Source organism: Manis pentadactyla, chromosome 4 (assembly GCF_030020395.1).
Source record: "Manis pentadactyla isolate mManPen7 chromosome 4, mManPen7.hap1, whole genome shotgun sequence".
Lineage (NCBI taxonomy): Eukaryota > Metazoa > Chordata > Mammalia > Pholidota > Manidae > Manis > Manis pentadactyla.
This window is the reverse complement of record NC_080022.1, coordinates 112,844,111-112,863,436: the sequence shown is the minus strand read 5'-3', so window position 1 is coordinate 112,863,436 and position 19,326 is coordinate 112,844,111. Positions and strand designations below refer to the sequence as shown.

At 36.6% G+C, this 19,326-nt stretch overlaps 1 protein-coding gene across 1 annotated transcript in view; it reads right to left on the bottom strand.

The window, feature by feature from the left end:
* SNX27 (sorting nexin 27) overlaps positions 1-19,326 on the bottom strand; it is a 92,132-nt gene that overhangs the window by 21,142 nt on the left and 51,664 nt on the right. Inside the window, exons 3-5 of the mRNA XM_036905123.2 lie at positions 6,127-6,319; positions 4,521-4,585; positions 2,851-2,955 (exon numbers count right to left, since the gene is read on the bottom strand). Coding sequence (XP_036761018.2) covers positions 2,851-2,955; positions 4,521-4,585; positions 6,127-6,319 — 363 coding nt within the window. The remainder of the gene's footprint in view (positions 1-2,850; positions 2,956-4,520; positions 4,586-6,126; positions 6,320-19,326) is intronic.

Genomic DNA, 19,326 nt, shown 5'->3' with positions numbered 1-19,326 from the left:
TATATCAATGATACCTTAATTTTAAAAAATCAGCTTTCCTCTATGAACTATGACTTCAGCCCACGAGGGTCTTTTTTAACAGCACTTACAAGAAATACGCTCGATAAGAAGGACAGATCTGAAGAAGAAAAATTCTTAAATATCCAGTCTCACACATTTAGCCTACATTTAATATAGGCTGCTGACACAAGATATCTTTGGTTCTTAAGTTTAGAATACTGTTTGCCAACTTTGTTCATGCTTCCCAAATTACTTTTATTTTTCAGATGATCCATGTCTCAGGCTGGGGGCCACCATTTCCTAAGAATTACCATCATCAGTATCCACATGAAAACAGCAAAATGTTGGCATAGCAGAGGCACACTAAACAAGTATTAGTCCTTTTCTCTAGGAACTAAAGTTCTAATATGACAAAAAGACATTGAAAGACTGCATGTGCAAATATATGAAAATCAAGGTTATATACAAGTAATAAAACACAAAGCAAAAAACAAACTAGTAGTAACATTTCAAGATCAACCCCAATATAAATAAGGCATTAAACAAGATAAAATTATTGAGTATTAGTGTCTTAGAGTAAACCAAATATGATTCTATCCCTCTTCCTACATCTGCTCACACATCAGACCTAGGTTCCTCTTTGGTATGAGGTAAGAACTGGAGATATAAGTTTTCTAGTTACCATTCTATACTGCACTGGAGAGAAACTTAAATGCTCTCAAGGTCTGGAGAAGTTTGACAAGGGGGAAAAATTAGGCCTTGCTAGAGAAATATTGGGAAAAACAAAGAAAACATCAGTAAGTTGCAAAATTAACATTTTCCTCGCATCCACTCCACCATTTTATAATTTCAAAAATACCTCAAATCCTGCATATATCCTTTCCATGGTATACAGTATATGAGTAAATGCATGGGGAATAGATTTTTGTTTGCTACAAAGGAGAAACAAATGTTAATATTCAGAAAACTGCTGGTCTCCCTGAAAAAATCAAATCAGGATTAAAGACCAGTGAAAAGGCCTAAAAGCAACAATTATACCCAGAACCCAGATCATAATCTTAAATACAATTTCTCACTGAAAGGGACCAGGACCCCTTGGGGAAAATGGCTGATTATCACTCTAGGGTAGGAAATATACATAGAGGTGAGAACATCTTGTATCAAAAAGCAAGGATGCTATCATAAACAAATGTGTAGCATCAAAAGAATACAGGAGCAGTATAGCATGGAGAATATAGTCAATGATTCTGTAACATCTTTCTATGTTGACAGCTAGTAACCTCACTAGAGGGAGTGAGGATTTAATAATACAGGTAACTGTTGAACCACTGTGTTGTATATTTGAAACTAATATAAGATTTTATGTCAACAATACTTCAATAAAAATTAAAAAAATAAAAGTACTTCCCTGTGACCCCAGAGGGAAAATAAAAGAATGTAGGAACAGACATGAAGGAGCTTCCACTGGCTAAAGATGGAATAATTTGAGCATCAAAAAAAAAAATCCATGCTATTGATTAAATCACATTGAATATCTAAAAACTCACATGATACTAAAAACAACCAAATCAAACCAAATAATTATCTCATTGGACATTACCTGAATTAAGTAGGGCATCAATTCCTCATTCTGAAAATTGGCAATTAAAGGAAAGAAATGTTTATCCCCCTCCCTTTTGTACAAACTGTCATTCAGAATAACTAAATAGCCTTAGTTGATAAGGAAAAGTTCTTTACAGAAGAATTCTAGCTAATAAATGTGAAGAAATGAGAGAATTAGAAAATCAGCACTTTGCAACCCTTAATGAAATCACTGGTTAAGGCAGCAATCATCAGTGCTAGACTCATTTGATTAAAGATCGATGGGGGACTTTAAAACAGAGAGCTTAGGTTATCACCACCTAAACCTACTGACTGATCTTAGTATCACTAAAAGTGGGATTAACCAGATATTATATGCCTCCTGTTAGAAAGCAATGTGAAATAAATAGCACCAATTATCAAGTATTCCTATCAAAAAGGCTGAACCTAAATCTAATCAAGGCTTTAGAGCAAGTCTCCATTTATAGAAAATTTAAGGAGCTAGGAGGACATTGTTAAATGATACAGAGAAAAAACAAACAGATAAATGAAGAACGTGGGATATTCCATAAGGCACAGACCCAACTTCTGTAATAGTAACATGGAAAAAAAAGCTAGGGAATGGAAGAGACAGCTTTATATTTTTTTTAAAAATGTAAAAACCAAACATGATGTGAGTACTTGTTTAAATCCAGATTTTAACAAGCCAACTATAAAAAAATCATATTTAGACAACTGGAAAATTTGACTATGGGTTTTGTTATTAGTTAACACCACGGAAGTATTGTTAATTTTTTAGGTTTGATAATGGTTTTGTGGTTATCTAAGAAGAATGTCCATATTTTTTAGAGATGTATACTGAAATATACACAAATCCATAACATGGAATTTGCTTTCAATATTTAAACAAAGAAAAATGAAAACAGGAACATAACAGAATATGGCAAAATCTTGATTATTAAATACGAGTGATGAATAATTGGGGGTTCATTGTACTTTTCTGTTTTCATATATGTTATAAAGTTTTTACAATTAAAAAGAAAGGGTGCTAATCACAACCACTACAACCTGGGATATTTATCATACCTTTCTTTAAAGGAGGGCAAAGTACTTTCACATTAATAACTGCATCAACAATAGTAGCAAATATTTAATAAGCTTATTATATGCCAGATATTCCAAGCACTTTATATATATTAACTTATTTAATCTATTCTCCTTAGTTTTATACTATCCAATGTCAAATCTATTTATTCAAGTTTAATTTACCTGATATACTTGATCTGTAGTACTGTTCTTTTTAACCCTGACTGTGACTGTTGTTCCATCTGGTAATGCTACTCTCAGCTCTACGTCGGACACACCATTGTAGTTCTGGGGGAAAAGGCACAAGAAAGAATTTATGGCCCAGTATATCTTTACTCTCCGTGAAACATGCTAGCTGAATAACAACCTAAATATATGAAAGAGAAAAAGTGAGTTCCAATGAGAAAGAGAAAAAGACACCTTATAATCAATACATTTTATTTAGTCATAAAGCTGACTTTAGGCTACAACAGAAATTAACCTTTAGGATGAACAGGGAGGAAAGAAACATGTTGTAGCCAATCTGTGCACATTTCAAAACAAAAAACTTGTGTGAAACAGTCTAGGTCAAACACATATGAGATTTTTGGCTGACTTCTAAACATTCAAAACTCACAAATTAGAAAAGAAAACAACTGAAAGCAGTAGTTTCAACAAATACTCTCTGGTTTTAAACGGTTAAGTATGCTAGACTGGCTTAAGTAGTATTCAAAGTTCCTAATCATGATACCTTTAAAAGGAAAAATGGATCAAACTCAGAAATCTGAGTTAGTCTGATGTCCAATTTTCTTCTAGTAAAGAGTAAACAATTCTCATCCTCCTTAATTCAAAAGAAATCCTTCTTTTTTATTCCTTTTGATGATGAACACATTCTTCTAACAGATTTTTGACCTTTTAATCTGTTAGAAATAACTATGTAGAACAAATCTATCTTCATTTACCACTTTTTTAAAAAGTACTATTCATTGTCTAAAATCATCCTAAGCCTATTACATTGTAAGTCCTTGTCTGCAAGAAACTTATAACCTAGTTGAAAAAATAAGACATAAAATAGAGGATAACACATTATTTAATATAGTAGCATTACATAATCATTCTTCTACTCAACCCTATTTATTAAGCACCTACAATATGCTTAACGTGGTAAGGCACTGGGACTATAAAAATAATCAAGATTTAGCTCTTGTTCTGGAAATCTAATGGACAGCATGGTGACCACAGTTAACGATTTTGTATTATACACATGAAATTTATTAAGAGGGTAGATCTTATTCTTACCACAAAAACAAAGGAAGAAAGGAAAAAGAAAGGAAGGAAGGAAGGAAGGAAGGGAGGGAGGGAGGGTCGGAGGAAGGAAGGAAGGAAATGGTAACTACGTAAGGTAATGGATATGTTCATTAGCTTGATTGGATTGTGGTGATTTTTCACAATGTAAACATGTATTAAAACATCAAGTTATACATCTCAAATATATACAATTCCTATTTATCATTCTACTTCAATAGAGCTGGAAAAAAAGAAGATTCAGCTTACAGGTAGCTCACACTCTAGTAAGCTAAAAATATAAATTGATAATCTAACTATATGAATAAAAAATACAGTATGACAGCAACAAGGTGATAATTAAGTAATACTGACTGTAATAGTTCTTAGTGGAATGACAAATTGATGAGTATCAAAGAAGGCTTCAAAGACAAAGCAGACCTAGCACTAAGTCTTTAAGGATAAGGATACATTAAGAAAAGGATGTTAAAAAAAGTCTTGGAGAATTTATGGCAACTGAACCCATAACTGACATCTTTAATTATGTTCCTCTATAAGGCAAACAGTCTCTATAGGGTGTATTCACCTACCTCATCTGATTCTGATAGGAATTCCTGCATAATGTCACTCTCACCAATGACTCGTATTGAGCACACTGTAGAAAACAAAGATAGAAGCTGGCATGAGGCCCTAAAATCAAGAATATAAAGTCAAAAACGTAACAAGATTTAAGAGGAAATCATCAGTAGCAGGCAATGCTGAGGTAATATGCCATCCCTGACATACGAGATTTTAAGGCACAACAAATGTTTTTATAAACGTGAACTAGAACAGAGGAATAATAGGATGTACAAAGATGCAGCTTGCTAAAAACATTAAATATAGCCAATGGAAGTAAATCTAACTTTGCAATCTTGTGTGAGCTACTGACAAGATAGACGACAGAGCAGGAATAAGGTCAATTAGGAATAAATGAAATACAAAATTGAAACACAAAAGGAAAAATATCTATTTGGCTTAGGAATAGCCCAGTCAGAGAACATAAGCCTTTAAAGACACTTTGAAAAAAATGGGTAGTAGTTAAGTATTAACTGAGTAGTAAGTAAGCTGAGCACATCTTCCCACCTTACCTTCAACAGTAACAACCAAAAAAAAAAAGAGAAGAAAGTAGGCAGGTAAGTAGGTAGCTAATGGTCTAAATCCAAGAAAGTTAATTTTCTGATACTCTCATGAGGATGGTTAAGTTATACTGATGATCTCACTTCATTTTATTAAAAAAATCATACCCTTTCTCATTTCCCAAGGGGTATGTTTAGAGGCCATCCATGTTATTAAGAAAAAAAAAAAAGCTAAAAACGGATGAGGAAGTTTCACTACTTTCTACAAGGGAAAATGGTTTTTCTTCAGGGATAAGGCTCTCCATCAAAGTTTTAAAAAATTTCCACTGGGTCAATTAGTTCTTATATAAAGACACAAGGACACAGAATTACCAAATACTATGTAAGACCACTATTCTATGAAATTAATATTTTAAAGAAAAGCCTACTGCACTGCTCTATAATGAAGCAAAGCAAGAGCCACAAAACGAACTATCTTATTCAGGAGATCTGTGTAATTCCCCCATGCCTTTCTAGATAAAACACATATTTCAGCATCCACGCCCACAAACTCTTAATGTATTATTTGGGAGTCCTGAGGTAACAAGTTTCAATACTTCTACCTATAAGCTGCTTAGAACAAAGGGACTTTTTACTACCTACAACTCAGCAAACCTATCCATGGACACCTGTAAGAGGAATAACGAGTTTTCAAGTAGGATATGCCAGTGAACCAAGAATCATTTAAAAAATATATCTTAAATAATTCCCACTTAGTTCCCAAATCATTTCAACATGTTGATGAGTCTGTCCATATCCACATGTATTTGTTGGCAAATAACATAACCCTATGTATAAAGATCCTTAAAGCATCAACAACTCATTTTGCTGTTGTTAAGTGCTCAGCTAGTCAATAAAATTAACTATTAATCCTTGAACCAGACATTTCAGTCTTGGCTTCAAAGCTCAGATCATTCAACATTTAAGGTCAGAAACTTGACTTACTTTCACTATTGAGTTTTAGGAAACTTAGCTATTCATTTTAGGTATTGTGATATATACCTAAGACTTCATGTCTACTCAAGATAGGCCAGCTTACCTTTTTCTAGATATTCTTCCAACCCCCGACGTCGGGCATCTAATTGCTGCTCTGATAAAGAAAATGGCCACTTCCCTGGAAGTCGGGGAAATGTAAAGTTGGCAAACTCTCTCTTCAGGTTCTGGTGTAGGACAGCAAACTCGCGGTACCGCTTAGAACACAGCTGCCTCCCTGCCATGTAAACATTGTATACCTGGTGAGGAGAAGAATTTTTAAAAAGCCTTCTTACTACAAATTAAATCACAAAATCATCAGGCTCAGATTGGTATGTACTCAACAGAGAATCAGAGAATCAAGATTACTGTAAAATAAGACTTACTTTTAATAACCATGCCAGAAATTATATGTATAAAAGGGTACTCCCTTCAAGGGGCCATGGTCTTGTTTTTTGCTATCAAAATTGCCTCCAACACAGTTTAAAGTATCTTTAAAGGCAATTATCAGCTTTAAAGGGTGGATTTTAATTTTAGAAATTCAAAACTCCTCTCCCACAACTCTCCTCCTATGATCCTTACCCCAATTAAAAGCAAAACGTCTAATCACTATCAAACAGCCTCCAGGAATGTGTATGATCCTGGTCAATGAGCTTTCCTCCTGTGATTATCGCTCAAATTTGTAACTGATGATAATCAATCACACATATTACCAAGTATTCCCATCACTGCCTTCTGAAGTACAAAAGCATAAAAAAGAAAACGGCCTTCCCTTCAGACAAGACCACATATTTTCTTAAGGGCAGGCAATTTCAAGTCTTATCCATTTAAATGGTCTTGTATATATTTTTTTCAAACGAAACTTCCCAAATTTCTCAATTAACATCACCAGTCCTTTGCTTAAAAGGCAAGTCCACACACTATTAATGTTATAAATCAGCCTGAGTTCCTCCCACAAGAAGGGAGGGAGTTAAAACTAGCTTGTGGCATTGCTGATTCAAAGATATACACCCTGTCTGTTACCTTGTGCAAAGAGTACAGCAGGTCTTTGACAATGCACAGGAAGACTGTGACACCATCTCCTCAATGGCGGTCACTTGAGTGATCTCAAGTCCAGTAAAACATTGCCCAGGGTAGAAAGAATCCTACAACTTGAGAGGCCTTTGTGACAATTCCAACAAGAAACCCTAACACTGGATTCAATTTTAGTTTCTTCATAAGGTGGTAAGAGTAACATCAAGCCTCTCACCTACCTCTTCCCCCATAATGTGAAGGTAAAGGGAACAGAAATATAAATAGGATGACTGACAGTTCAGTAATACTTTCACAAAGGTAATAATGGCTTCCAAAAGAGCCAAACCATTTTAAAATTAACTGTGTTTAACTACTGAGAAACGTAGCAAGAGAGACCGCAACAGAGACTTTTTTGTTCTTCACTTGTTCTTAAAATTAACCAAGATCCATTAGTATTCATTTCCCTTGTGTGGACACAATCATTTGCAAAAAAACTGACTGACTGTCTTAATTCCTGGTGAGGTCTTCTGCCTAAAACTCGTGAATGTCCATGGTACATGAGAAACGACCAGGTCTCATTACAAATGAGAATATCCATCAGAAAATATTTTCTGGACTTGAAGGGGAACATAATCAAATAGGAACTAAAGATACACATAGGAAAGCAGTGCTTCTGTGATCTTATCTTAATTTAAACCCTCAGACTGGTTGGCTCATACATAGAATTAGACGAAGTTAGTCTAGCTTGTGATATACACTGAACTTAATGAAAACTGGTCATTCTCTTCTCCAACTGACCATATCCTACAAGATTTCAAGATGGAATGTTCAGACTGCAAAGCAGCTGTCTGAAGGTAACAAATTTCAGACCTCTTAGGATACACTTTGCTGAGTTAGACCCCAATAAGAGAAAAAGGATTAACTGTGTGTGAGGAAAATGTAAAACTTATGTGATCAATGACCTAATTTTGTCTTTCTGGATTCTGTAAGTCAAAGTTTCAAAATAATTTCTAAATTTCTCAATATGTACATGCTGAAAATCCTTATCTTGCCTCTTCTCTATCCTCATAACTCAGTTCAGTGGAATGAATGCCCAAAGATGGTAACTAATAAATTCTTACAATGAACACAAACCTCTGTAGGGAAAGCAAGTCTAGTAATATCTGGGCTCTGTATTCAATAGCAAAAACCCAAATTCCAGGTATCAGAGATCTTTGTTTTGTTGGTTCCTTCAGTCCCACCTACAGACTTAAGACTTTTAAATGGTTAACATCTCATCCTATGTAGGATCTGAAAGAAATGTTTTCATTTTCTCAGACCTCTAGTAATTCACAGGAACTGCACTACTAACCGCGCAGAAGAGACTCTCCTTATACAAGGTGATTAGAAAAAAAGAATGATGACATTTTGGCCATGGCACTATCACCCAAGTTCAGCTTCCAAATGGTACTGAACTGGTTCATGTTATTGATCTAGATAAATCTTCGATGTATATTATGACCAACAAATTGTTTCCAAGGCCACCCTGTCACTTAGTTTTACTTTTAACTGAAAACATCTCTAAAAGAATACTTCATTTTCCATTCACAAGATGCTATTTATAATAGCAAAAGATTACAACACTCTATTTGATTTCTGGGTGAAATGCATGAGATCCTTAACTAAGGAATTCTTCCCAAATGAAGTATTTAGGCTCCCTCTTGTAAAGAAAAAAATATGTCAACAACATACTCTTCCATAACAAAGGTTTATTGTGTGTACATTTGTGTTTTCCCTAATGTTGGTATTATTTACAAGGTCTCTATTTTCTTTATTTGGGCCTCAAGGGTACAAAACTGGGTTAGTCCTAATCCTTGGTTCATAACAGTGTCATTATGGTAAGCTCTTTGTTTAGATATTTAGTTATTTTTAATCTTGTAAAAAGTAAACTAAAAGCTAAGACCTTAACAACATTTCTAACCATATAGTCTCTATCTCCTTCATTCCATCTCTCTGCTTCTCTGACTCCCCAAAATTATCATACTCAACCATGTTGATCATTTCCTTTTCCTTTTATAGTTTGTTTCCTGCATTTACATGTAATCCTTAAATTTTTATTTTTTATTCTAATTGTTAAAGGACATTTTAGTTTTACAAAAAGCTTATCATGCAGAATAAGACCTTTGGGACTTATTTTTCCACAGTGTTACCTATCTTTGTGTTTTTTTCTGCTGTATATAACACTTTGGTGTTTTGCTTTTTAAAAATCTGTTCTCCTACTGAGGGGCATTTGGGTTGTTCCTGAATTTTAGTTATTTCTGGGTTTTAGCTATTGCGAACAATGCTGCTATGAACATTTGTATACATGCCCCTTGTACATGTGTAAGAGATTCTCCTAGGTATATACCTAGAGTAGAATTGCTGGGTTATAAGGTATGTGAATATTCAACCTAAAGAAACAATGCCAAACTGTAAGCTAAACTGGTTACAATGATTTCTGTTCCTTTAAGTAATATATAAAAAGATCCTCTTAATTTTTACCAATGGAATGGGTGTGAAAAGATCTCTCACTGTAGTCCTAATATACATTTCCCTAACTACTAATGATGTTGATGGTCTCTTCATATATTTATTTATAATGTGAGTGTCTGCTTCTGTAAAATACCTATTCATTTGCTTTGCCCACTGTTATACTGAGTTTTGGTGCTTTCCTCATTGATTTGTAGAGCACTTAGTATGTTCTTGACATAATCTTTTTCATTTGTGTGTATTGTGCAGTCTTCTAGTATACCATTTGTCTTTTCACTTTATTTAAAGTATCTTGATTTTTAAAAATTCCTCAGTTTTAGAAGAGTCCAATTTATTAATATTTTTGTAACCAATGCTTTCTGTGTCTTAAGAAACTTTCTGCTATCCCCAGGATCTAAAGCTATTTACCTATACTTTCTACTAAGAGCTTTTAATTTTTTATTTCACCATTTAAGTGCTTAATCCATCTGAAAGTTATTTTTCTATGTACTAAGAAGTAAAGTTTCATTGGTGTTTTTTTTAAAGCCAAGAATATTAAAAATCAAGTTTTAATTGAATTACCTATAAGTAAAAATATTCTGCTTTTAAGGACAATTTAGGAACTTCTGGTTGGTCTGTAACTAATCTCCCATTGTAAAAAATTAGAAAACTGGATAAAATATAGGAAACAACTATTTTCAGAAGCTTGACAACAGGCAGCTAAGAACTACAATCCCTGAGAAAAGGAAAACAGAGAGGATGAGCCCTACCATAACCTAGGCTTTATGCCTAAAGGTAACACAGCAGCTCAGACAGGGGAACCCAAAAGGAGTTCAGTAACTTCACTGAGTTGAGAGACAGAGACTGGAGTTTAGGAAGGCCAAAGCAGCTGGAATTTGTAGGACAAACTATACAAGAGCAGAGAGATAAGAGACACAGCTCTAGAAATCTACACAGGATCTCCTTGAATTTTGGCTGATCAACAACTCAAATATAAGGGTGAGCTGAAAAATTAACAATTCCTGAAGTTCAAAGAGGGTCTGGAATCATTTGACTTCCCTCCAGCCAGATTAGAGAGACCCCCCTTGAATCTACAAGGCATTCAGAAGAGAACTCAAAAGATCCAGGCTTTCGGAGCAGGGCTAAATAAGTTGTAGAGTAAAAGCTATTCGAAACTAACCCTAAAAGAGCTTAAAAACAAAACTTCAAAGGATCAGAGGCCTTTTGTGCCAACATGGACCTCTTGTGCTCATAAGAAACAACAAGGCAGGTGACTAGAGACAGTCTCTTGTGTCAGTCTAGGCACGAAGTCATTGGCAGTTGTTAGCAAATAACGCAAGGCCCCACCCACTTCACCTAGTCCCTTCTTTTCTACTAAGCAAAGGCCTTAAGTCCTTGGGGATGGGCAGAAAACCCACTCATTCAGAAAACATGAACAAAGATCTACTGCTTCTGTGTAAAGAGTAAAAGCAAAAAACCCTCTACTTCTGGGGAGAGACAGGAAACAATCTTCGGGCCAGATTCCTATACTAAGTAGAGGTCTGCCACAGCTAGGGGAGGGACAGATTAATTAGAGATACAGGTAGAATTTAGCTGTGATAAGGAAGAAGGACAGAGAAATAAGAAAGCCTCACCCCCAAAACACAGGCACTAAGACTAAGGCTGGACCCAGTGGACTCAAAGACACTGAAAAGTGACTGGTGGTTACAATGGGGGAGGGATTGGGGTGGGTGGATAGGGAGGGTGAGGGGGATAAAGTGGCACAAAAATTCTCAATCATAATATAAGTTGGTCATGGGATGGTAATACAGCATGGACAATACAGTCAATGACTCTGTAACATCTTCCTATGTTGTCAGATAGTAACCACACTAGCTGGGGTGAGGATTTAATATGTGGGTAACTGCCGAACCACTGTGCTGTATACTTGAAACCAATATAAGATTGTATATCAACTATACTTCCATTAAAAAATAAAAGTTAAGGCTGGACCAGAAAACACAGAAACCATCTACCTCTACCATGAGTCTAGCCCAAGTACAAAGAAAGAGTAGTCTACCAGTGCAGGAGGAGCAAGAGGTTGGAGAGTACCTCTCTGTGGTAGAGGCATGCCAGGATGGCTAAAAGCTTAGAGGAAGTGAAGAGCAGAACACTGAGCCCCCACTGTATGCACAAGTGAGCCCACTGTTAGAGGGATTTGAAGCCTATGGCAAAGTAAAGGTACTGATAGACACAACAAAACACAAATCAAGCTAACTCAGTCCCCTAATAGAAAACGCTTGTACATTCTCACGTTCAAATACTATTTACTTCAGTCTCTACTGTTATACATGATGCTTCACATTCAATCAAATATTATAGAACAAAAAAGCAAGACAAAAAGAAAGCCAATCACTTATGTCAAGAAATAAAATGGTCTCAGAGATATCCAGATGTTGAAACTATCAGACAGGGACTTAAAAATAAGTATGATTAATATGTTAAAAGATCTAATGGGAAAGACAGACAACATGTGTGAATAGATGGGGAATTTCAGGAAATATAAAACTAAAAGAAAACACCAAATGAAAATGATAGAAATAAAAACATGATACCAGAGATGAAGAATTCTCTGACAGGCTCATATTAGTAGACTGGACACAGGTGAAGAAAGAATCAGTGAATTCGAAAACAGGATAATAAAAATAATCTAATAAAATAAAAAAAAAAGAACAGATGATCCAAAAGCTATAGGACAATAATAAATAGTCTAGCATACATGTAATTGGAGTCACTGAAGGACAAGAGAAAAAGAACATGTCTGAAGAAATATTAGATGACATACTGGTTGAGAATTTTTGAAAATTATAGTATCAAATAACAAATTATATACAAAGTTTAGAAAACCCCAAGCAGGAAAAATACCAAAAAACATGCACCCACACATAAAAAAAATCAAACTTTGAAAAGTCAAAGATAGAAAGAAGACTTTGAAGGCAGCTGCAGGGGTTTAAAACATTATACAGACAGGAACAAAAACTAAAAGCAGCAGGCTTCTCATCAGAACCTATACAAGTCAGAAGCCTGGAGTGACATTTTTAAACTACTGAAAGAAAACACCATCAACCCAAAATTCTGTATCTTGTAAAAATACCTTTCAAACATAACGATGAAATACTTTCTCAGACCAACAAAAATTAGCAGAATACACTGACCACAGATTGCACACCAAAAGAATATTAATGGAAGTTCTTTAAGCAGAAGAAATATGACACCAAATGGAAACTGGATTTACACAAATGGAAACTGGATTTACACAAAGGTATGAAGGACATCAGGAATAGTAAATAAAATATAAATGAATTCTTTTCTCATTTTTAACCTCTTTCACTGTTTAAAGCAAAGACAACAAACTATCATAGAATTTGTAACACATAGAGAAGTAAAATGTATGTAACAACAGAACAAAGGATAAGAGGAAATAAAAAATACTGTTGTAAATTTCTACACTATGTGAGTGGTAATAATGCATTATTTAAACGTAATACTTCCAAATTAAAGATGAATACTGTAAATCCAAAACTACCATTAAGAAAATAAAATAACAAATTATATTTAATAATACAATGGTGGAGATAAAATGGGATCATTAAAAAATACTCTGTGAATTGAAAATAAGGCAGGAAAGAAGAAAAAGAGGAATAAAGAACAGATGAGACATAGATAACAAAGGATACAAGATGACAGATTTAAACGTAATATATCAACAATTATACTAAATGTAAACTCTGTACACATGACAAATAAAAGACCAGGACTAGGGATTAAAGATGACAGCATGAGAGGTGAGACAGAGACCTCCTCCTAAAACCACATATAATATGAAAATGCAATTAATACAACTAATCCTGAAAGAGCAACAGGAAAGAAGGCTGCACGAGATTGCATTCACATGGAGAAAAGAGCACACCTCACAGAACAGGATAACGTATCAAAGCTCTGACCCAGTGGGACCCAAGCCCTTCCACCAACCCAGTTCAATGCTGGGAAGAAGAGAAACAGAGCGGGGAGGGAGTGGAGGCCTGGGACTGCTGAACACCTAGCCCTGGAGATCTGCTCTGGAAGCACGAACCTACATTGCATGGTGCTCTCGTGATCAGTGGGGTTGAAAAGCTAAGACAGGCAGAATACCTGGAGAGATGGAAATTCCAGCTGCTTGTGGAAAACAGGAATTCATTTCCAGCTGATCTGGACGGACAGTCTGAGAGACTTCCTGACAGCAAGAGGGTTGCTAAAGGGGCAAGGATTACACAGAGCTTACTGCTCAGGAAAAAGGACAGGTAGACAAAATTGTCTGGGTGCACTCTGCCCAGCAGTTTGGGAACTTGATCTGCAGGCACTCAATCCCCATGGCTGGCTATGCAGCTCCAAGGCCCCTCACCGTGATAAGCAGCCGACTGTGTGTTCCTCCCAGCTAGCCTGCGCCTTGTTCGCAAACTGGCAGCCCCTGCCCCGGTGTCAGGACAGCCAGAGGGAAGCCCCGCAGCAGCTACAAACACAAAGCATAGAGGCTTACACCTGTGTGGTCTGCCAACTGGTTCTGGCAGTGGAGACAGGCATAGCAGCCAGGAAGCAGGAAACAGCTCTTTCCTTCCCCCAGAAACCAGCACCACTCCACTGCAACCCCGACATCACTCCAGGGGCTGAGCAGCTCTAGAGAGTAGAGCTTCTGGGCACTAGAGAGCACCACATACAAATATGAAACATCAAACGAACCTGGTTCAAACAAAAATCTCAACACCAGAGAAAGGACTGAGTAAGACTGAATTAATAAATCTTACTGAAAGAGATTTCAAAATAAAAATCATAAACGTGCTCATGGAGGTATAGAACAATATTCAAGAAATCAGGAACGAATTTACAATGGAGATCCAATCAATGAAGAGCACAATGGAGCGTATAAAAGGCAGATTAGATACGGTGGAGGAGACAAAAAATGAAACAGAAATTAGGGAAGAGGAAAACAAGGTGCGGCACACAGATAAAAAAGTATCTCTAGAAATCAAAGAATACTGAGAACACCGTGTGACCAATCTAAACAGAACGATATTCATATTATAGGGGTACCAGAAGAAGGAGAGAAAAAGGGATAGAAAGTGTCTTTGAGGAGGTAATTGCTGAAAACTTCCCCACTCTGGAGAAGGAGAGAGTCTCTCAAGCCATGGAGGTGCACAGATCTCCCAACACAAGGGACCCAAGGAGGACACCACCAAGACATACAATAATGAAAATGGCAAAGATCAGGGATAAAGACACACTATTAAAAGCAGCCAGAGAGAGAAATAAGATCACATACAAAGGAAAATCCATCAGGCTATCATCAGACTTCTCAGCAGAAACCTTACAGGCCAGAGGGGAGTGGCATGATATATTTAATATAATGAAACATAAGGGCCTCAAACCAAGAATACTTTATCCGGCAATATTATCATTTAAATTTGAAGGAGGGATTAAACAATTTCCAGATAAGCAAAAGCTGAGAGAATTTACCTCCCGCAAACCATCTCTACAGTGTATTCTGGAGAGACTGCTATAGATGGAAGTGTTTCTAAGGTTAAATAGCTGTCACCAGAAGTAATAAAAAGGGATGGACAAAGAGTACAGAATATGATACGTAATATATAAAGATTGGAGGAGGAGAAAAAGGAGGAGGAAAAAAAAAAGAACCTTTAGATTGTGTTTGTACTAGCATACTAAGTGAGTTAAGTTAGACTCTTAGAGAGCAAGGAAGTTACCCTTAAACTTTTGGTAACCACAAATCTAAAGCCTGCATTGGCAATAAGTACATACCTATTGATAATCACCCTAAATGTAAATGGTCTGAAGGTGCCAATCAAAAGACATAAAGTCAATGAATGGATTAAAAAAAAAAAGACCCAAGTATATGCTGCCTACAAGAGACTCACTTCAAACCCAAAGACACACAGACTAAAAGTGAGGGGATGGAAACAGATATTTCATGCAATTAATAGGGAGAAAAAAGCAGGTGTTGCAGTACTTGTATCAGCCAAATTGACTTCAAAACAAAGAAAGTCACAAGAGACAAAGATGGACATTACATAATGATAAAGGGGCGAAACCAACAAGAGGATATAACCATTATAAATATCTATGCACCAAACACAGGAGCACCTACATATGTGAAACAAATACTGACAGAATTAAAAGGGGAACTACAATGCAATGCACTCATTCTAGGAGACTTCAACACTCCTCACTTACTCCAAAGGACAGATCAAACAGACAGAAAATAAGTAAGGAGACAGATGGACCTAACAGACATCTACAGAACTCTCCACCCAAAAGCAGCAGGAAACACATTCATCTCAAGGGCACATAGAACATTTTCAAGAATAGATCATACACTAGGCCACAAAAAGAGCCTCAGTAAAATAAAAAAGATTGAAATTGCACCAACCAGCTTCTCAGACCACAAGGGTATGAAACTAGAAATAGATTACACAAAGAAAATGAAAAACCCTACAAACACATGGAAGCTTAATGGTATGCTCCTAAATAACCAATGGATCAATGACCAAATAAATAGAGAGATCAAGCAATATATGGAGACAAATGACAACAGCAATTCAACAATTAAAAATCTGTGGGACGCAGCGAAGGCCATGCTAAGAGAGAAGTATATTGCAATACAGGCCTATGTCAGCAAAAAACCATCCCATATGAACAGTCTAACCTCACAATTAACGAAACTAGAAAAAGAAGAAAAAATGAGGCCAAAGTCAGTAGAAGGAGGGACATAATAAAGATTAGAGCAGAAATAAATAAAATCAAGAGGAATAAAACAATAGAAACAATCAATGAAAACAGAACTGGTTCTTCGAGAAAATAAACAAAATACATAAACCCCTAGCCAAACTTATCAAGAAAAAAAAAAAGAGTCTGCACACATAAACAGAATCAGGAATGAGAAAGGAAATATCACTATGGACACGGCAGAATTACAAAGAATTGTTAGAGAATACTATGAAAAACTGCATGCTAACAAACTGGATAACCTAGAAGATATGGACAACTTTCTAGAAAAATACAACCTTCCAAGGCTGACCCAGAAAGAAACAGAAAATCTGAACAGATCAACTACCAGCAAAGAAGTTGAACTGCTAATCAAAAAACTACCTAAGTACAAAATGCCTGGACCAGATGGCTTCACTGCTGAATTTTATCAAACATTTAGTGAAGATCTAATACCCATTCTCCTTAAAGTTTTCAGAAAAGTAGAAGAGGAAGGAATACCTCCAAACTCACTCTATGAGGCCAGCATCACCCTAATACCAAAACCAGGCAAAGACACCACATGAAAAGAAAATTAAAGACCGATATCCCTGATGAACATAGATGTAAAAATACTCAACAAAATATTAGCACACTGAACTAAAAAATACATCAAAAAGATCATCCATTATGACAGTGACTGTAATGGGGTGTGTGGAGGACTTGGTGAAGGGGGGAGCCTAGTAAACATAATGTTCTTCATGTAATTATAGACTAATGATAACAACAACAACAACAAAAAAAGATCATCCATCATGATCAAGTAGGTTTTATTGAAGGAATGCAAGGATGGTACAATATTAGAAAATCCATCAACATCACCCACCACATCAACAAAAAGAAGGACAAAAACCACATGATTATCTCCACAGATGCTGAAAAAGTATTTGACAATATTCAACATCCATTCATGAAAAAAACTCTCAACAAAATGGGTACAGAGGGCAAGTACCTCAATATAATAAAAGCCATATATGACAAACCCACAGCCAACATCATACTTAACAGTGAGAAGCTGAAAGCCTTTCCTTTAAGAACAGGAATAAGACAAAGATGACCACTCTATCCACTTTTATTCAACATAGTTCTGGAGGTCCTAGCCACGGCAATCATACAACACAAAGAAATAAAAGGCATCCAGATTGGTAAAGAAGAACTTACACTGTCACTGTTTGCAGATGACATGATACTGTACATAAAAAAACCCTAAAGAATGCACTCCAAAACTACTAGAACTAATATCCGAATTCAGCAGAGTTGCAGGATACAAATTTATACACAGAAATCTGTTCCATTCCTATACACTAATGATGAACTAACAGAAAGAGAAATCAGGAGAACAATTCCATTCACAATTGCATCAAAAAGAATAAAATATCTAGGAATAAACCTAACTAAGGAAGTGAAAGACCTATATACACTGAATATTACAAGACACTCATGAGAGAAATTAAAGAAGAAAGCAATAAATGGAAACACATCCCATGCTCATGGATAGGAAGAATTAATACTGTCAAAATGGCCATCCTGCCTAAAGCAATCTACAGATTCAATGCAATCCCTATCAAAATACCTACAGCATTCTTCAACGAACTGGAGAAAATAATCATACAATACATATGGTACCACAAAAGACCCCGAATAGCCAAAGCAATCCTGAGAAGGAAGAATAAAGCTGGGGGGATTATGCTCCCTGACTTCAAGCTATACTACGATGCCAAAGTAGTCAAGAGAATTTGTTACTGGCACAAGAACAGAGCCACAGACCAATGGAACAGACTAGAGAGCCCAGATATAAACCAAGTATATGGTCAATTAATATACAATAAAAGAGCCACAGACATACAACGGAGAAATGACAGCCTCTTCAATAACTGGTGTTCGCAAAACAGGACAGCTACATGCAAAAGAATGAAACTGGATTATTGTCTAACCCCACACATAAAAGTAAACTCAAAATGGATCAAAGACCTGAATGTAAGTCATGAAACCATAAAACTCTTACAAGGTAACATAGGCAAAAATCTCTTCAATATAAACATGAGCAACTTTTTCCTGAACGCATTTCCTCGGGCAAGGGAAACAAAATAAAAAATGAACAAATGGGACTACATCATGCTAAAAAGCTTCTGTACAGCAAAGGACACCATCATCAGAACAAAAAGGCATCCTACAGTATGGGAGAATATATTTGTACATGATGTATCCGAAAAGGGGTTAACATCCAAAATATATAAAGAACTCACACACCTCAACACCCAAAAAGCAAATATCCTGTTTAAAAAATGGGGAGAGGGGGAGGGGCGGAAGATGGCGGCGTGAGTAGAGCAGCGGAAATCTCCTCCCAAAACAACATTTATCTATGAAAATATAACAAAGACAACCCTTCCTAGAATAAAGACCAGAGGACACAGGACAATATCCAGACCACATCCGCACCTGAGAGAACCCAGCACCTCGCGAAGGGGGTAAGATACAAGCCCCGGCCCGGCGGGAGCCGAGGGCCCCTCCCCCCAGCTCCCGGCGGGAGAGGAATAGGCAGAACGGGAGGGAGACGGAGCCCAGGACTGCCGAACACCCAGCCCCAGCCATCCGGGCCAGAGTGCAGACACAGTACGTGCCCAGGGGGCCCCGGATGCTAGGGAAACAGGGCAGCAAGAACAGTGAGCGGGCACTGGAGGCCGGGTGCCGGAGGACATGAGAAAAGCACGCAACCATTTTTTTTTTTTTTTTTGCTTTTTTGCTGTTTTGTTTTGGCGAGTGCTTTTTGGAAGTCTTAAAGGGATAGGGACCCCAATACTAGGGAAAGAGGGCAGCAAGAACAGTGAGGGGGCACTGGTGGCCTGGCGCACGAGGACCCCAGAAAAGCGAGCGTCCATTTTATTTATTTTTTGCTGTTTTGTTTTGGCAAGCGCTTTTTGGTAGTCTTAAAGGG